This window comes from Rhinatrema bivittatum, chromosome 1 (genome assembly GCF_901001135.1).
Source record: "Rhinatrema bivittatum chromosome 1, aRhiBiv1.1, whole genome shotgun sequence".
In the NCBI taxonomy this organism is placed as follows: domain Eukaryota; kingdom Metazoa; phylum Chordata; class Amphibia; order Gymnophiona; family Rhinatrematidae; genus Rhinatrema; species Rhinatrema bivittatum.
In genome coordinates this window covers 208842975-208857208 of record NC_042615.1, presented here as the reverse complement: position 1 = coordinate 208857208, position 14234 = coordinate 208842975, and the positions used below count along the sequence as shown (strand labels likewise).

The following is a 14234-nucleotide window of genomic DNA, read 5'->3' as shown; positions in this document are numbered from 1 at the left end:
TTTGTGCAGGTGAGTTTGTAAGTTGGACTAGTTCGCTTACCTGGGAATTTTTGGATCAAATTATGTGCATAAGTTTACTTGGAAAATTCAAGGTAAAGTCTGCATATAACAGGGGTACACAGACTTTCCTCTCCCTACATCTACAGGAAATAGCCTTTCTTTTCAGTGAATAGGAACCTTGGGGTTGGTAATTGAAATACATTCCTTGGCCTTTTTATTTCCTTTAATTGTCAGTTATAGGTTGGTTGTTACATAATCAGACTCTTTCTAATAAACTTTTGTGCTTGCTGCTGGATATGACAGCTTGTTCCTGTGCAATGCATTTGTTTAACTTCAGAGTGTAGAGCTCCAAAAATGTAAGAAGGTTAAGGATAGGAGAGAGTGTTAAGCATAAAGCAGTCCTTTGCTTAATTTACCGTTTTCTAACTTGCAATTCTGCAGTTGATTTTCTACAGTTAATTTTGTTCAAGGGGCTGGTGCATTTTCCCCTTTTTTTGTCATTCTGTCAAACGAACCTTTTCTAAAGTCTACTTTAATGTTTCCTTAGGGAAATAGACATATATCTAATTATGATCAAAAGCTGGAATGCTCACAGGTGAATTCCACGGACACCATTAATGATGATTTCATCATGAATGACAGAATGATTGACTTACTGACCTCTGAAGAAACAGACATGCTTCAAGCTTTGGAAGAGTAAGAACTGAAATTGTCTCTATTATATATACAAATAATTGTTCTCTACATATTTTACAAAGACTATTTGAAAATTAGCACCTTCATTGTTATAGGGATTTGTGTGGCTTTACCTTTGCAAACATATACTATGAATAAGGTCCTTCATTTTCTAATTTTCCCTGGAAATTTCAATGTTATAACAGAAAAAAATCAGTGGAAAAATTAGGTTTTTTAAATAAGAAACAGGAGAAAAATCAGTGGAAATCTAATTTTTACACATAAGTTTTTGGTTATATTTTATATATATTGTGTTATATTTCATATATATTTTGTTAAAAGTTCCAGGAAAAATAAAATAAAAACTGAAAATGGTCTCTAACATGAAAGACCATTGATATCTCATTAGATAAACATTACAATATGTAAATTGCCTTGCTGTTAATGTCATAGATGGTAGTGGAAGTTGAGTGGTTGAGGTGTGCACTTCCAGTGATGTAGTGGGAATATCTCTGATATCTTATGCAGCACATGCTCTATCATTTTGATCCTATAGAGGTCGATATTTGAATACATGCCTACTTTTGAATGTCACAACATTTCTCCAGATAAAATTATCCAGTTAAATGGAAGTCGTTTTGGGGGCATTCTGGGAAGGAATTGAGATAATCGAACAATTTAATTGGCTAACTCTCGCGCTACTTTAATAGTACCCTGGTAGAGAGCCCATCGAGTGCTCTCTCTCTCTCTCTCTCCCTCCCTGAAACAGAATTTGCAATATTTATCGCAAATTGTGTTTCAGGCATATCACACAGCTTAAAAATAGGGAAAAAGGTGTAGTTCTTTCCAGCATTAAAAGCATGCAATAATGCCCCTCATTTTCATTAATCCCATCCCTTTGAATAAATTTGCCAACTTTACATTCATGCTGTGATAACTATCATGTGTATAATGGTGTTATCACGGGCATTAACCCCATAACGCATTTTGTACTTTATCTATCTCTAAATGTGTGAAGGAGCAGCTATATTCTTTGAATTGAGCCAGTTAAGTGGCTTTTAGTTGAATAAAAAAAAGAAGGAAACATCTGAATGATCCTCCGGGCCAATCCCGCATTCCAGTAAAGGCAATGCTGGCCGATTCCTACTGCCCCCTGACTCCTCCAAAAAATGTAGGATAATGTTGCAGCCTAAAGGCTCATGAAGCCTTTCTCTCCACCCTCTCAAAAATCAATAAATAGTCAAATTGCAGGTCCATGTCAGGAGGTCATCTTCCCCTCTCCTCCTTCCCCCTAGCTCCATCATCTTACCCTAACTAACCCTGATCATCCCACCCCGTCCAGAACCTCCTAACTTCATTCTGTCACTTGGATGTCAGACTAATGGTCTGGCTCCTGGTGCATCCAGTATTGTTCCGTGTTTTTTTTAAAACAAAGTGCTGCTTAATCGGCTATATTCTTTGAAAATGTTCCCAGATAACTTTGAACCCTAACCAGTGTTATTCAAAGATAGTCAGTTAGGTTTCAAAGTTTATTGATATTCAGTGAGATGTATTTCTCAGATAATGGATTTATTCATTTTAGTGTTTTTTTGAATCTTGGCTTCAGCATATATAGCACACTAGAGATTACAAAATGTTGAGGCCAGTTTGTAGTTCAGATTATTGTCATTCATGCAGTGGTACAGTAGACTCTGGTTTGCATCTGCTGTCCATCATAAGCAGATGGGATTGGCTGTGCCACAGAAAGGATACATTTTGATTCCAGGGAGGGATGGAAAGCAACTGCTTTTACTGAGGTAGCCCCTGTTGACCATAATGAGTGGTAGAAATGCCTATCCAGTGCTTGGGGCCAGCAAGCTGGGAAGTTTAAAGGGAGAGAGAGGGAAAAATACAAAATGTTAGCATAATAAATGATAAGTACAAGACTATAGTTTATTAGTATTTAATATTGGTGATGTTAACCTGAAAAAGCATTGTAGCCTTCATATCCTAGACTAGTAAATAATATGGCTACCACTACTCTGTGGTTAAAGATGTTGCATTATCTGCTGTGCCTCTGTTCTGCTCCCTGTAGAGCATGCAAGGTTGCTACATATTTACAGGCCGATACAGTACAGTGCGCTCCGATGGAGCGCACTGTTAGCCGGCATTTGGACGGTAATAGCGGTAATAGCGCGTCCAAAATGTGCGTCCAACCCCCCCGAACCTAATAGCACCCATAACATGCAAATGCATGTTGATGGCCCTATTAGGTATTCCCGCTCGATTCAAAAAGCAAAATGTGCAGCCAAGCCGCACAGTTTGCTTTCAGAAATTAGCGCCTACCCAAAGATAGGCGTTAATTTCTCCGAGCATCGGGAAAGTGCACAGAAAAGCAATAAAAACTGCTTTTCTGTGCACCCTCCGACTTAATATGATGGCGATATTAAGTCAGAGGTCCCAAAAGTTACCAAAAGTAAAAAAAAAAAAAAATGTAAAATGGGCCTGCGGCTGGCGGGTCGAAAACCGGATGCTCAATTTTGCCGGCGTCCGGTTTCCAAACCCGTGGCTGTCAGCGGGCTCGAGAACCGACACCGGCAAAATTGAGCATCGGCTGTCAAACCCGCTGACAGCTGCCGCTTCCATCAAAAAAGAGGCGCTATGGACGCAGTAGTGTCCCTAGCGCCTCTTTTTACCGCCGGGCCTAATTTTAATAAATTAAAATAATGAATCGTGCACACATGAGCGTGACCTGTGCTCGCGTTTTTGCTGTATCGGCCCGTATGTGATCAAGTGTGATGACTGCTTAAGTGAGTGACAAACAGGAAGAAGGTAAATGGAGCTGTTACAGCTAATCTGCATTCTGGTGTATGCAGTGTACCAACAAAGGATTGCAGATTCAGTGCTTAATACAGCCTTTCTTCTTAGAGTACATAGAAACTTGGCCTATAAAGGGCTATATGTGCATGCAGGATGTTTTGTGTTTTTATGTTAGGCATTTTCCTGATAGAGGTGTCATTCTTCCTCAGTGTCTGCATTATCGTTCAAGAAATGAAAATGTGGAAATGCAGTGTATCTAAGAAGGGAATTTTGTTTTAGGAAAGGAGAATGAACACCAGGCTAAAGGCTTAGAATATGGCATTCTTCTTTTTTGAAAGGCAGGTCAGTATTATAAGATAGCAGAGTTTACTAACTAAAGGTCATTTGTTCTCCATTGGAATTTGAAGAAAGATTCCCTGCCTGAAAGATTCGATTAGATTTGGTTGATCTTTATCTGATGTGAAACCTCCATGGAGCTAAGGTAGCAGTACTAGTAAATATTGTTAAGATAGTTCAGGTGATAACTGAAACAAGTAGCATCATGAAGATCTCCCATTTGCGATTCAGTTTGTACGTAATTTTCTAGGTGTTTTTGGTATTTTAATCTCCTTAGCCATTGCCACTGTTTTGACTGTTAAGGATGATGTTGTTGGTGCTGTCCTTTTCAAAGACTCAGGCAAGCATTGGACTAATGCATGCAAAGCAAGAAAACAAGATGATTTAGTGAAATTTGGGACTCCTACAAGGGGAATTTAAAAAACAGCATAGGTGATCATAAAAAAGGTGTTTGTTTTCTATTCCAAAAGTAGGATAAAATATGAAGAAAAAAAATGAAAGAGACCCAAGATGAAGACCACAAGCAGAAGCAGTAGAACCAGGAATCAGGCAAAATTGATGGTCTGAAGAATCTAACTAGTACTACTGTGCTTACCTTGCCCTGAAACATTCTATAAACTAGGGATGTGCAGAGGAAAAAAAAATTTGGTTCAGTTTGTTCATTCATTTTGTAGGGTACCTAGATTCATTTTGTTAGTTTCAAACCAAAAAATATTCAATTGTTTGTTTTATTCATTCATTTGTTTGCCTTTATATTTAATGGGGGAAGCAATGCAGCCTATTATGGACTCCCAAATTGGAATTTTCTAATCATTTCTAATGAAATTGATGGGATAGAAATCAGTACAAGGATAAAGGCATGCCAACAAATCAAGACTGTCAACGTGGCACCAAAAGCGGTATGAAGAGCCTAAGGCACCGTAAAAGGGCAAAGGGGAACCACAAGCGGCAAGAGTATTCCAAAGCACCGTCAAAAGAGCAAAGAAGCAGCTGGGATGGAAAGAACTCCCCAAAGCTTCAAAAGAGGGCACCAATAACAGTGGCAGTATGAGAGACAAAGTAACTCGAAGAATGAGATCAACATCCTTAGGCAGCAGGAAGGGAAAACTAAGCAAAAAAGTTGGCAGGAAAAATCCCAAGACACCAATAAAGGTACAAAGCAGCACAAAGAGTGAAATTAACATACCACACTACTTTGAACTGTAAAGCAGCCCACCAGAGTGGCAAGAACACTGCAAGGTATAAAATCTGTGGTGTGACAGCAAGACCCTCAAAGTGCAAAATACTGAATATGGCAGCAATGCTGAATAGAAGAAAGATTCCTAAAATAAAGGAAAAGGGATAGAGCAGCAAGACAGAGTGGCAAGGGAAATGTCTGTCTTCCTGTGGATGAACTTGCCACTTGTCAGATTTAGTATAAAAGAATAATCTGTCATCAATATTATTTTTGTGAGAGAAGTTTTATTTCATTCCCTACTTGAACTTGATCTTGTTTCTGGGTGGAAATTTGGGTTTCTTGTAAAACATTTTTTATGATTGAAACTTTAGTCACAATCTGAGCATGACAATTGTCCTTCCTTATTGTAGGTTACCTGTACTTTTTAAGGTTTGCTTTATTATATTCTGTAGCTGAACACCATCTCTTCCTTTTCTTGATTTTCTGGTGTTGCATTAGTTCTCTCTTCATTCTGAAATGTGTACAGTATACAGAACATGTAAAAGGTCTCTCCTCTGTTTGTTTTCTTTTCTGCTTTTACTTTTTTCTGGCTGAATTTTTTTTGTGGACAAAACACCCCAGTATAAGCAACAAACAGGGTGTAAAAAACAGTTTGTGATTTTAGAAGGGTAGAATAAAATGAAGAATCTGAAAAAAAAGTGGGGATGAAGAATCAGAAAAGAGTATATTATTTTTCTTTTTTCACTTTTTTTTTTTTTTTTGGAGACAAAACAAACTAACACGGAGTATAACCAACAAACTAACATGGAGGCACCAAAACTCCCATGCTGATACATATTAGACATGGCAGGTAGGCATATTAACAGCGTGACCTCCAAGGTGGTATATTAGGGGCAAGGAAAGTAGGCAGAGTGGTATCAGCAAGACCCCTAAGGTAGAATAAGGAAGTATGGCAGGTAGACAGAGCAGTAGCAGTAAGAATCCTAAGGTGATATAAGAGGGCATGGCAGGTAGGAATGTGGCAGCAAGACCCCTAAATTGGTATACAAGGGGCATGGCAGATAGGCAGACCAGTAGCACAAGACTCCTAAGGTGGCATACGATGGCAAGGCAGGTAGGCATGTGGGAGCAAAACCCCTAAGATTTTATATAAGGGGCATGGTAGGTAGATAGAGCAGTAGCGGCAACACCCCTAAGATGGTATAAGGGATCATGGCAGATAGGCAAAGCAGTAACCGTAAGAACCCTAAGATAGCATAAAGGCAATATGGAAGGTAGGCATATGGCAGCAAAATACCTAAGATGGTATATCTGGGGCATGTCAGGTAGGCAGAGCAGCAGCAAGGCCTTCAAGGTGCATCTTGCCACTTGCATGGAAGTTCTGGGAACTCCAGCAAAGGCAGATTTATTTTCAGAAAGACCATCTTTCCATCAACTCTGTCGCAAGCCTTGCGTGACAAAGGTTTACTTTATCCCCTGCTATTGAGAATACATGTTCACTGGGCATACTGTTTGGTGGGCAGAAAAAATATTATTGAGCCTCCATGGCTAGATTTTGGACATGTACCCAATATGTTGGTTATTTATTTATTTATTTATTTATTTATTTAAAGGCTTTTATATACCGATTGCCGTTTGCACATTGTATCGGTTTACAAAGAATACAGTGCATATGTCTCCATTCATCGATGGGCTCTGTGAGATAGCGTGTCTCAGACATTTGTCCTGGGACCTCCTTTGCTGAGGTGGCCAAGGATCTCTATTGCCAACTGCTTTAGCTATGATCTGTGCCAGTAGTGATGACTGTTTGTGGGCAACGCGGTTTTGGCTTATTGATATGGGGGTGGAAGTACTAATTGCCAGGGAGCTGCTCCTTCTTGCAGTACTCTCTGAAGTGGCCACTGTTTCCTAGAGATGTGAATCGGAACCGGAATCGGTTTGGATTCCGGTTCCGATTCACATGTGGGGTTTTTTTCATCGGGCCCGATCACGGTTTTGTTTATCGGCTGCGCCCGAGCCGATAAACAAAAAACTCACCCCGACCCTTTAAAACTAATCCCTTTGCTTCCCCCACCCTCCCAACCCTCCCCAAAACATTTTACAGGTACCTGGTGGTCCAGTGGGGCTCCCGGGAGCGATCTCCCGCTCTCGGGCCGTCGGCTGACACTAATAAAAATGGCGCCGATGGCCTTTGCACTTACCATGTGACAGGGTATCCGTGCTATTGGCCGGCTCCTGTCACATGGAGGGAACACTGGATGGTCGGCACCATCTTTAAAAATGGCGCGGGCCATCCAGTGTTCCTACCATGTGACGGGGCCGGCCAATGGCACGGATACCCTGTCACATGGTAAGGGCAAAGGGCCATCGGCGCCATTTTGATTAATGGCAGCCGACGGCCTGGGAGCGGGAGATCGCTCCCGGGACCCCCACTGGACCACCAGGTACCTGTAAAATGTTTTTTGGGGGGTCGGGAGGGTGGGGGAAGCAAAGGGATTAATTTTAAAGGGTTGGGGTGGGTTTAGAGGTTATTTTTGTGTGCTGTTTTTCCCGCCCTCCCCCAAAATGATAAGAGAACCCCCATGACCAATATCGTGGGGTTTTCCTATCGTTTCGGGGGAGCCCCCGATTTCTGACGATTTTGAAAATATCGACGATATTTTCAATCGTCCGAAGCCCGATTCACATCCCTACTGTTTCCTGTGCCACATCCCCACTGTGCCTCTGTCTCTGGTGCTCCTCTTGACACTCCCTAGCTACCAGTATCTCTGTCATGAATGTGAGATGTTTGGTCTTGAAGGTGAGACCCCTTTTCACCCATGGATCACAAAGTGCTTATGAATCATTTTCTGTGAGAGGTTTCAGTCTCTCTCATACCAGCTGCTGCAAGGAGTCAAACAACAACACCTCTGTTTCCATTCCCTCTTCCTCATGGAAGCCCTCTAACTTTTCCTCCAGAATATTTACTATAGGGGTGACCCTGCCTGGGGTGGTGCTTCTGGGAATCTGGTCCTCCTTGGCATCCGTGAAGGGTTTCAGGATTTATACCAGCTGCCTCATCACTACTCATTCATAATGCTCCAGGGGGGTAATTTTAAAATCGTCCAAAATCGTTAGAGTGCACAATACAATACAAATGCCCCCGATTTATCATCAGCGGCATTTGTATTGTATCGTTAAATAGGGCGCGGGAAAACCGGCACACCAAAAAAACCCTAAAACCCACCCCGAACGTTTAAAAAAATCCCCCACCCTCCCAAACCCCCCCAAAATGTTTTAAATTACCTGGGGTCCAGTGGGGGGGGGGGGGTCCCGACGCAATCGCCCTCTCTCTGGCCACGACTGCGTTGAGAGAAATGGCGCCGATGGCCCTTTGCCCTTATCATGTGACAGGGCAAAGGTAGCGCCGGCGCCATTTTGGTTCCTGGTTCCCGACGTCACGCATCCAGGAGATCGCCCCCGGACCCCCGCTAGACCCCCAGGGACTTTTGGCCAGCTTGGGGGGGGCCTCCTGACCCCCACAAGACTTGCCAAATGTCCAGCAGGGGTCCGGGAGCGACCTCCTGCACACGGGCCGTATTGCCAATCTTCAAAATGGCGCCGACGCTACCTTTGCCCTCACTATGTCATACGGGCAACCGCGTCCAGGAGATCGTCCCCGGACCCCCGCTGGACCCCCAGGGACTTTTGGCCAGCTTGGGGGGGGCTCCTGACCCCCACAAGACTTGCCAAAAGTCCAGCGGGGGTCCGGGAGCGACCTCCTGCACGCGGGCTGTATTGCCAATCTTCAAAATGGCGCCGGCGCTACCTTTGCCCTCACTATATCATACTGGCGAGATCTCCTGGACGCGTGACGTCAAGAACCAGGAACCAAAATGGCGCCGGCGCTACCTTTGCCCTGTCACATGATAAGGGCAAAGGGCCACCGGCGCCATTTCTCTCAACGCAGTCATGGCCAGAGAGAGGGAGATCGCGTCGGGACCCCCCCACTGGACCCCAGGTAATTTAAAACATTTTGGGGGGGTTCGGGAGGGTGGGGGATTTTTTTAAAGGTTCGGGGTGGGTTTTAGGGTTTTTTGGTGTGCCGGTTTTCCCGCCCTCCCCCGATTTACGATTTTTAACGATTTTTTTTAAAAAAAACAACACGATGATAAGATTTCCCTCCCCCCCCCAGCCAAGATCGTTAAGACGATCGATCACACGATTCACACCCCTATTGTTTAGTATCCACTATTTGATCAATTCTTTGAACCACTGGTAAGATATGTGCTACTTTTCCATCACTTTATCATTGCTGTTGGCCTATATTGACTTGTCTTATATAAAGTTATTTTACGTGTTTCAGATATTTTTAGTCTTCCCAATGCAGCTTGTGGTTCTAGCAGTTATACTAAAGACTTGAAGCATTTTTATCACCTTAATCTTTCATTTTGTGAATCTTTATATGGACAGACTGTATTTTCTTCTCCATACCTCAATTTTTTGGACTGTTCTCTTTGGTGTGGGTTTCTCCATCTCTACTACTGTTTTGTTAATTTTAACCCAAACACTCCTGTAATGGCTAGAATTTAAACTCTATAATGAAGGGACTTCTTGTGCATTTCTTTTTAGCACTACATAGATCTACTAGCACTATATAATATTTTAATAATAGTTTTTTTTGTTCTCATGTTAATTGTATAGGAATAATTAATTCTGCTTCTCAAATTGTCCATACTAAATCTGTTACAATATCTTCCTTTACAAAATGTTTTCTATATGCTAATTTATTAGGGATGTGAATCAGTACCAGACTCGTTTCCGGTATCGAGTTCGGGTAAAACTGCGGGAAATCTTCATTCCCGTGATTCTTACCCGTTTTAATCGGCTGTGTCGTGCCGAAAAAAAAACCCACCCCGACCCTTTAAATTTAATTCTTTCACATCCCCCACCCTTCTGGACCCCACCTCCCCCAAATTTTTTTAAAGTACCTGGTGGTCCAGTTGGGGTCCCGGGAGCGATCTCCTGCTCTCGGGCCGTCAGCTCCACTAATCAAAATGGCGCCAATGGCCCTTTGCCCTTAGCATGTGACAGGGTATCCGTGCCATTGGCCGGCCCCTGTCACATGGTAGGAGCACTGGATGGCCCACTGGTAAGAAGGTAAGCTATGTGAATAAAGATATCCAGATATTCAGCTAAACTTACCTGGATAAGTTTTCTACTAAATAGCATAAAGTTAACCAGGTAGAGTTTCCTGGATAACTTTAGACCTATTGGTGTGGACCAACTTATATGCACAAATTTATCAGGATAGCATCCAATATGGCACTAACCAGCTGAACAGCTTAGCCTGCCCTCGCCACACCTCTAGCTCTGACCCCTTTTTCTCTGGGTAACTGTGTCCACACAAATCTTTTGTGCAGTCCATGTTACCAATACAAAAGAGGATATTTTTAAATGGGAATAATTATGAAGGGTAAAAGCCTATTTTACCCACATACATTTTTTAAATATCATACTGAAAAATTTAAAATCTTGATCCAGAGACATTGTTCTATTACAGTTTCTGTCAATTTAAAAAAATGCAGTAAACTGGTAAAATCATGCACACAGATTCTAAGCAAACAGAAACTTTTCCTCTCATCAGTTTGTTAATAAATCAGCTATGTATACAGGTATTAAATCATACCGTGTGCCTCTGCTCCATTACCATATATAAAAAATGGAAAAAGTTTGCGAAGAAAACGCAGGATGAAAGTTAACCAACAAATGTTGTTGACCATACTCATTAACATTCAGCACAAACCTATCCGTGCCAGAATGCATTTCCCCAAAGATGCACATTAATCTTCAAACTGAGATCTGAAGGATTTTAAATTTGGAATCTTGGGCAATGAGGACTTTTTTTTTCAAGCAAGACAAACTAGCAAGTAAAAGCAAGCACAACAGATATTTGCTTGGTTTTGAAAATCATTGAATGAGTTTTGAAGCTGCAAAAAAAACAAAAAAACCACATCAACATGCTCTTTGTGCTTCAGGTGTTCATATCATATCCAAAGAAAATAATGGTTGGCATTATCTCATGTTAAACCTGTGAGTAGTATCACTATCGTCACAAGTGTAACATACTACTCTAGTAGAGATAATATCAGGTAAAGATCCAGCCTACACCACTGAGGTTATAACCCAGCTACAACAACTTGACTGCTTGTAGCATTTTGCTCCTGATCCATATCATTTGTTGTCATCTTCATCTTTGATATTCTATCATCCTGGGCAGATGGCACCTACAAGATCTTAAATCAACTCCCATACGCTCTCACCTCCCCGTGTCTACCAATATGCTTTGTAATAATGGAAACAGCCATCAAAAAAACTAGCTCTGTTAAACATCCAACCACCTATGTCCCCTGTGGCCTTGCTGTACAATACCTATCCACTAGGGATGTGCAGACCAAAAGTTTAAGTTCATAAGTCCATAAGTCGAAAGGGGGTCCCATTTGCAGTCAATATGGACATATGGAGAATTCCATAAGTTGAGTCTATGTCCATATGTGCAAATAAAAATTTAAACCCCTCACCCGCCTTAATCCCGCCCCCCCCCCCCAAGACTTACCAAAACTCCCTGGTGGTCCAGAGGGGTCAGGACGCCATTCCTGAACTCCTTTGCAAGGAGCACGTGACGTCGGCGTCACGTGATTCCCCTCGGGTTCGCTCCCGGACCCCTCGTTGGGCCCAAAAGGAACTTTTGGCCAGCTTGGAGGGGCCTCCTGACGCGTCCAGGAGATCTCGCCAGTATGATATAGTGAGGGCAAAGGTAGCGCCGGCGCCATTTTGAAGATTGGCAATACAGCCCGCGTGCAGGAGGTCGCTCCCGGACCCCCGCTGGACTTTTGGCAAGTCTTGTGGGGGTCAGGAGCCCCCCCCCAAGCTGGCCAAAAGTCCCTGGGGGTCCAGCAGGGGTCCGGGGACGATCTCCTGGACGCGGTTGCCCGTATGACATAGTGAGGGCAAAGGTAGCGTCGGCGCCATTTTGAAGATTGGCAATACGGCCCATGTGCAGGAGGTCGCTCCCGGACCCCTGCTGGACTTTTGGCAAGTCTTGTGGGGGTCAGGAGGCCCCCCCCAAGCTGGCCAAAAGTCCCTGGGGGTCCAGCGGGGGTCTGGGGGCGATCTCCTGGATGCGTGACGTCGGGAACCAGGAACCAAAATGGCGCCGGCGCTACCTTTGCCCTGTCACATGATAAGGGCAAAGGGCCATCGGCGCCATTTCTCTCAACGCAGTCGTGGCCAGAGAGAGGGCGATCGCGTCAGGACTCCCCCCCCCCACTGGACCCCAGGTAATTTAAAACATTTTGGGGGGGTTTGGGAGGGTGGGGGATTTTTTTAAACGTTCGGGGTGGGTTTTAGGGTTTTTTTGGTGTGCCGGTTTTCCCGCGCCCTATTTAACGATACAATACAAATGCCGCTGATGATAAATCGGGGGCATTTGTATTGTATCGTGCACTCTAACGATTTTGGACGATTTTAAAATTATCTGACGATAATTTTAATCATTCAAAAACGATTCACATCCCTACTAAACAATAAGCATCCCAATGACAAAGTTCAAATGCTTCAGATAGTCATCATAACACTGGTCTACATTTGAAAAAATGTTTTTTGCTGACCTAATTATTTTTGCTGATTTTACCCAAATGAAAGGTGCTATTCCAAATATGAAGTAAAAAAATATACAATACGTCAAATTTTTTCACAAATGAGAAATGTTTGATTAAAGATTATGAAGTCGAATATCAAGGGTAATAAGTTCTGAAGAAGTGATAGCATGTAATATATTTGTTTCAAGCAAAAAATGAGTCAATCGTCTAACCAAGAGAGCAATAGTTGTGTACATTTTAACTGTTAGGGAGAATTGTTAGAGTCTTCAAAATGGTTTTGGGGCTCTCGCCACACCATTGGAACTCTGAAGCTGAGACTTTTTCTCTGACCTTTAGTCCATTGTCTCAGGATTTCAACACATGTCCTGCACATTTTATGTGGTGCCCAAGGTTTGTCCTGGTCACCCAGTTTAACCCTGAAATATGCATGATAAGCTTTTCGTACAAAGTCAAATATATTTGTCCTTTGTTTGGGTGTTGTAAAATAACCACAAATGTAACAGAACATATCAGGATCATTCTGGCACCGTCCACGAACTATTCGAGTGTTGGATGACATATTCAACAAAAACATATTTAACAGAGTTAAATGTGCTGCGACTTCTAAGCCTCTTGAATGAATGCTGCCGTCGGTTTTCACTCTACTTATATAGCCATAAAATGCCGACGTCAGCAGTTTTAAACTGTTTAATAAGCAGTCTTCCTGTTGGTTATTCCGATTGCGTATTCAGCATGTCTTTCTGCACATTATTTATCTTTTTGCATATTCAGCATATCTAAATAATAATGTTACATTATTGCTATAAGAGTTTATGAGTAGACCATTTTGCGGAAAAAATGGATGTGACTGGAGGAAACAGATATGATTTTTGGATTCAGCACACTAAAATACATAAAGATCATATGTTATCTTGTAGTCAGCAAAATTGATGTAGACCAGTGAATAGGCGCTTCCAGCTAATTATCTACCTTCATTGCCTTATGTATAATCCATCTGCCAGAAATACACATATTTTTTTAAATTTTAAATTGTCTTATGCATATAAAACTTAACTCAATCCAAGTGAAATGCAAGCTCCCCGACACAGGTCCATGTTTCATAGAACTGCTTCAGGGGGATCTTTTCGTGACTTGATTGCTGCCACCAACTTGCAGACAGTCAAGTATCAAACTATTGCCTTCTCCACCATGGCGTTTCTCTTCAACGGAGACCAAACAAGCCGAAAGTCACCCTTGTTGTTTTGCTCAATACAACTAGCAGCATTATACCATAAAACACTTAGTCTGTAAGTAAAAAGGCATCTAAATACAGTGTTAAATAATCACGTGTTGAAATAAACCAAATTAAATATCAATAGAAAAACTCATAATGTAAATAAGTAGTAGCATACAATGCTTAACAGTAACAAAAAGTACACAAATATTTGAAACGTGAATACAGCATACATGTAGCAAACTAAGGCCTAGATTCATCAAGCTGCTGTCTTTTTCAGAGTGGGGTGCCACTGAAATAGTGGGGTCCATCCCCTGAAAACACATCATGGCTCGATGGTGTGTTCTTTTGTGTCGTGGCCAAACACTGTGACACAAAAGAAGGTGGTGAGTGG

General features: G+C 42.3%; 1 protein-coding gene across 3 annotated transcripts in view; it reads left to right on the top strand.

Annotated features, from left to right (window-relative positions):
* Positions 1-14234, top strand: part of EVC2 (EvC ciliary complex subunit 2) — a 440866-nt gene that overhangs the window by 116572 nt on the left and 310060 nt on the right. For all 3 annotated transcript variants that reach the window (XM_029591151.1, XM_029591159.1, XM_029591169.1), the window contains exon 8: positions 548-696. In XM_029591151.1, the coding sequence (XP_029447011.1) occupies positions 548-696 (149 nt within the window). The remainder of the gene's footprint in view (positions 1-547; positions 697-14234) is intronic.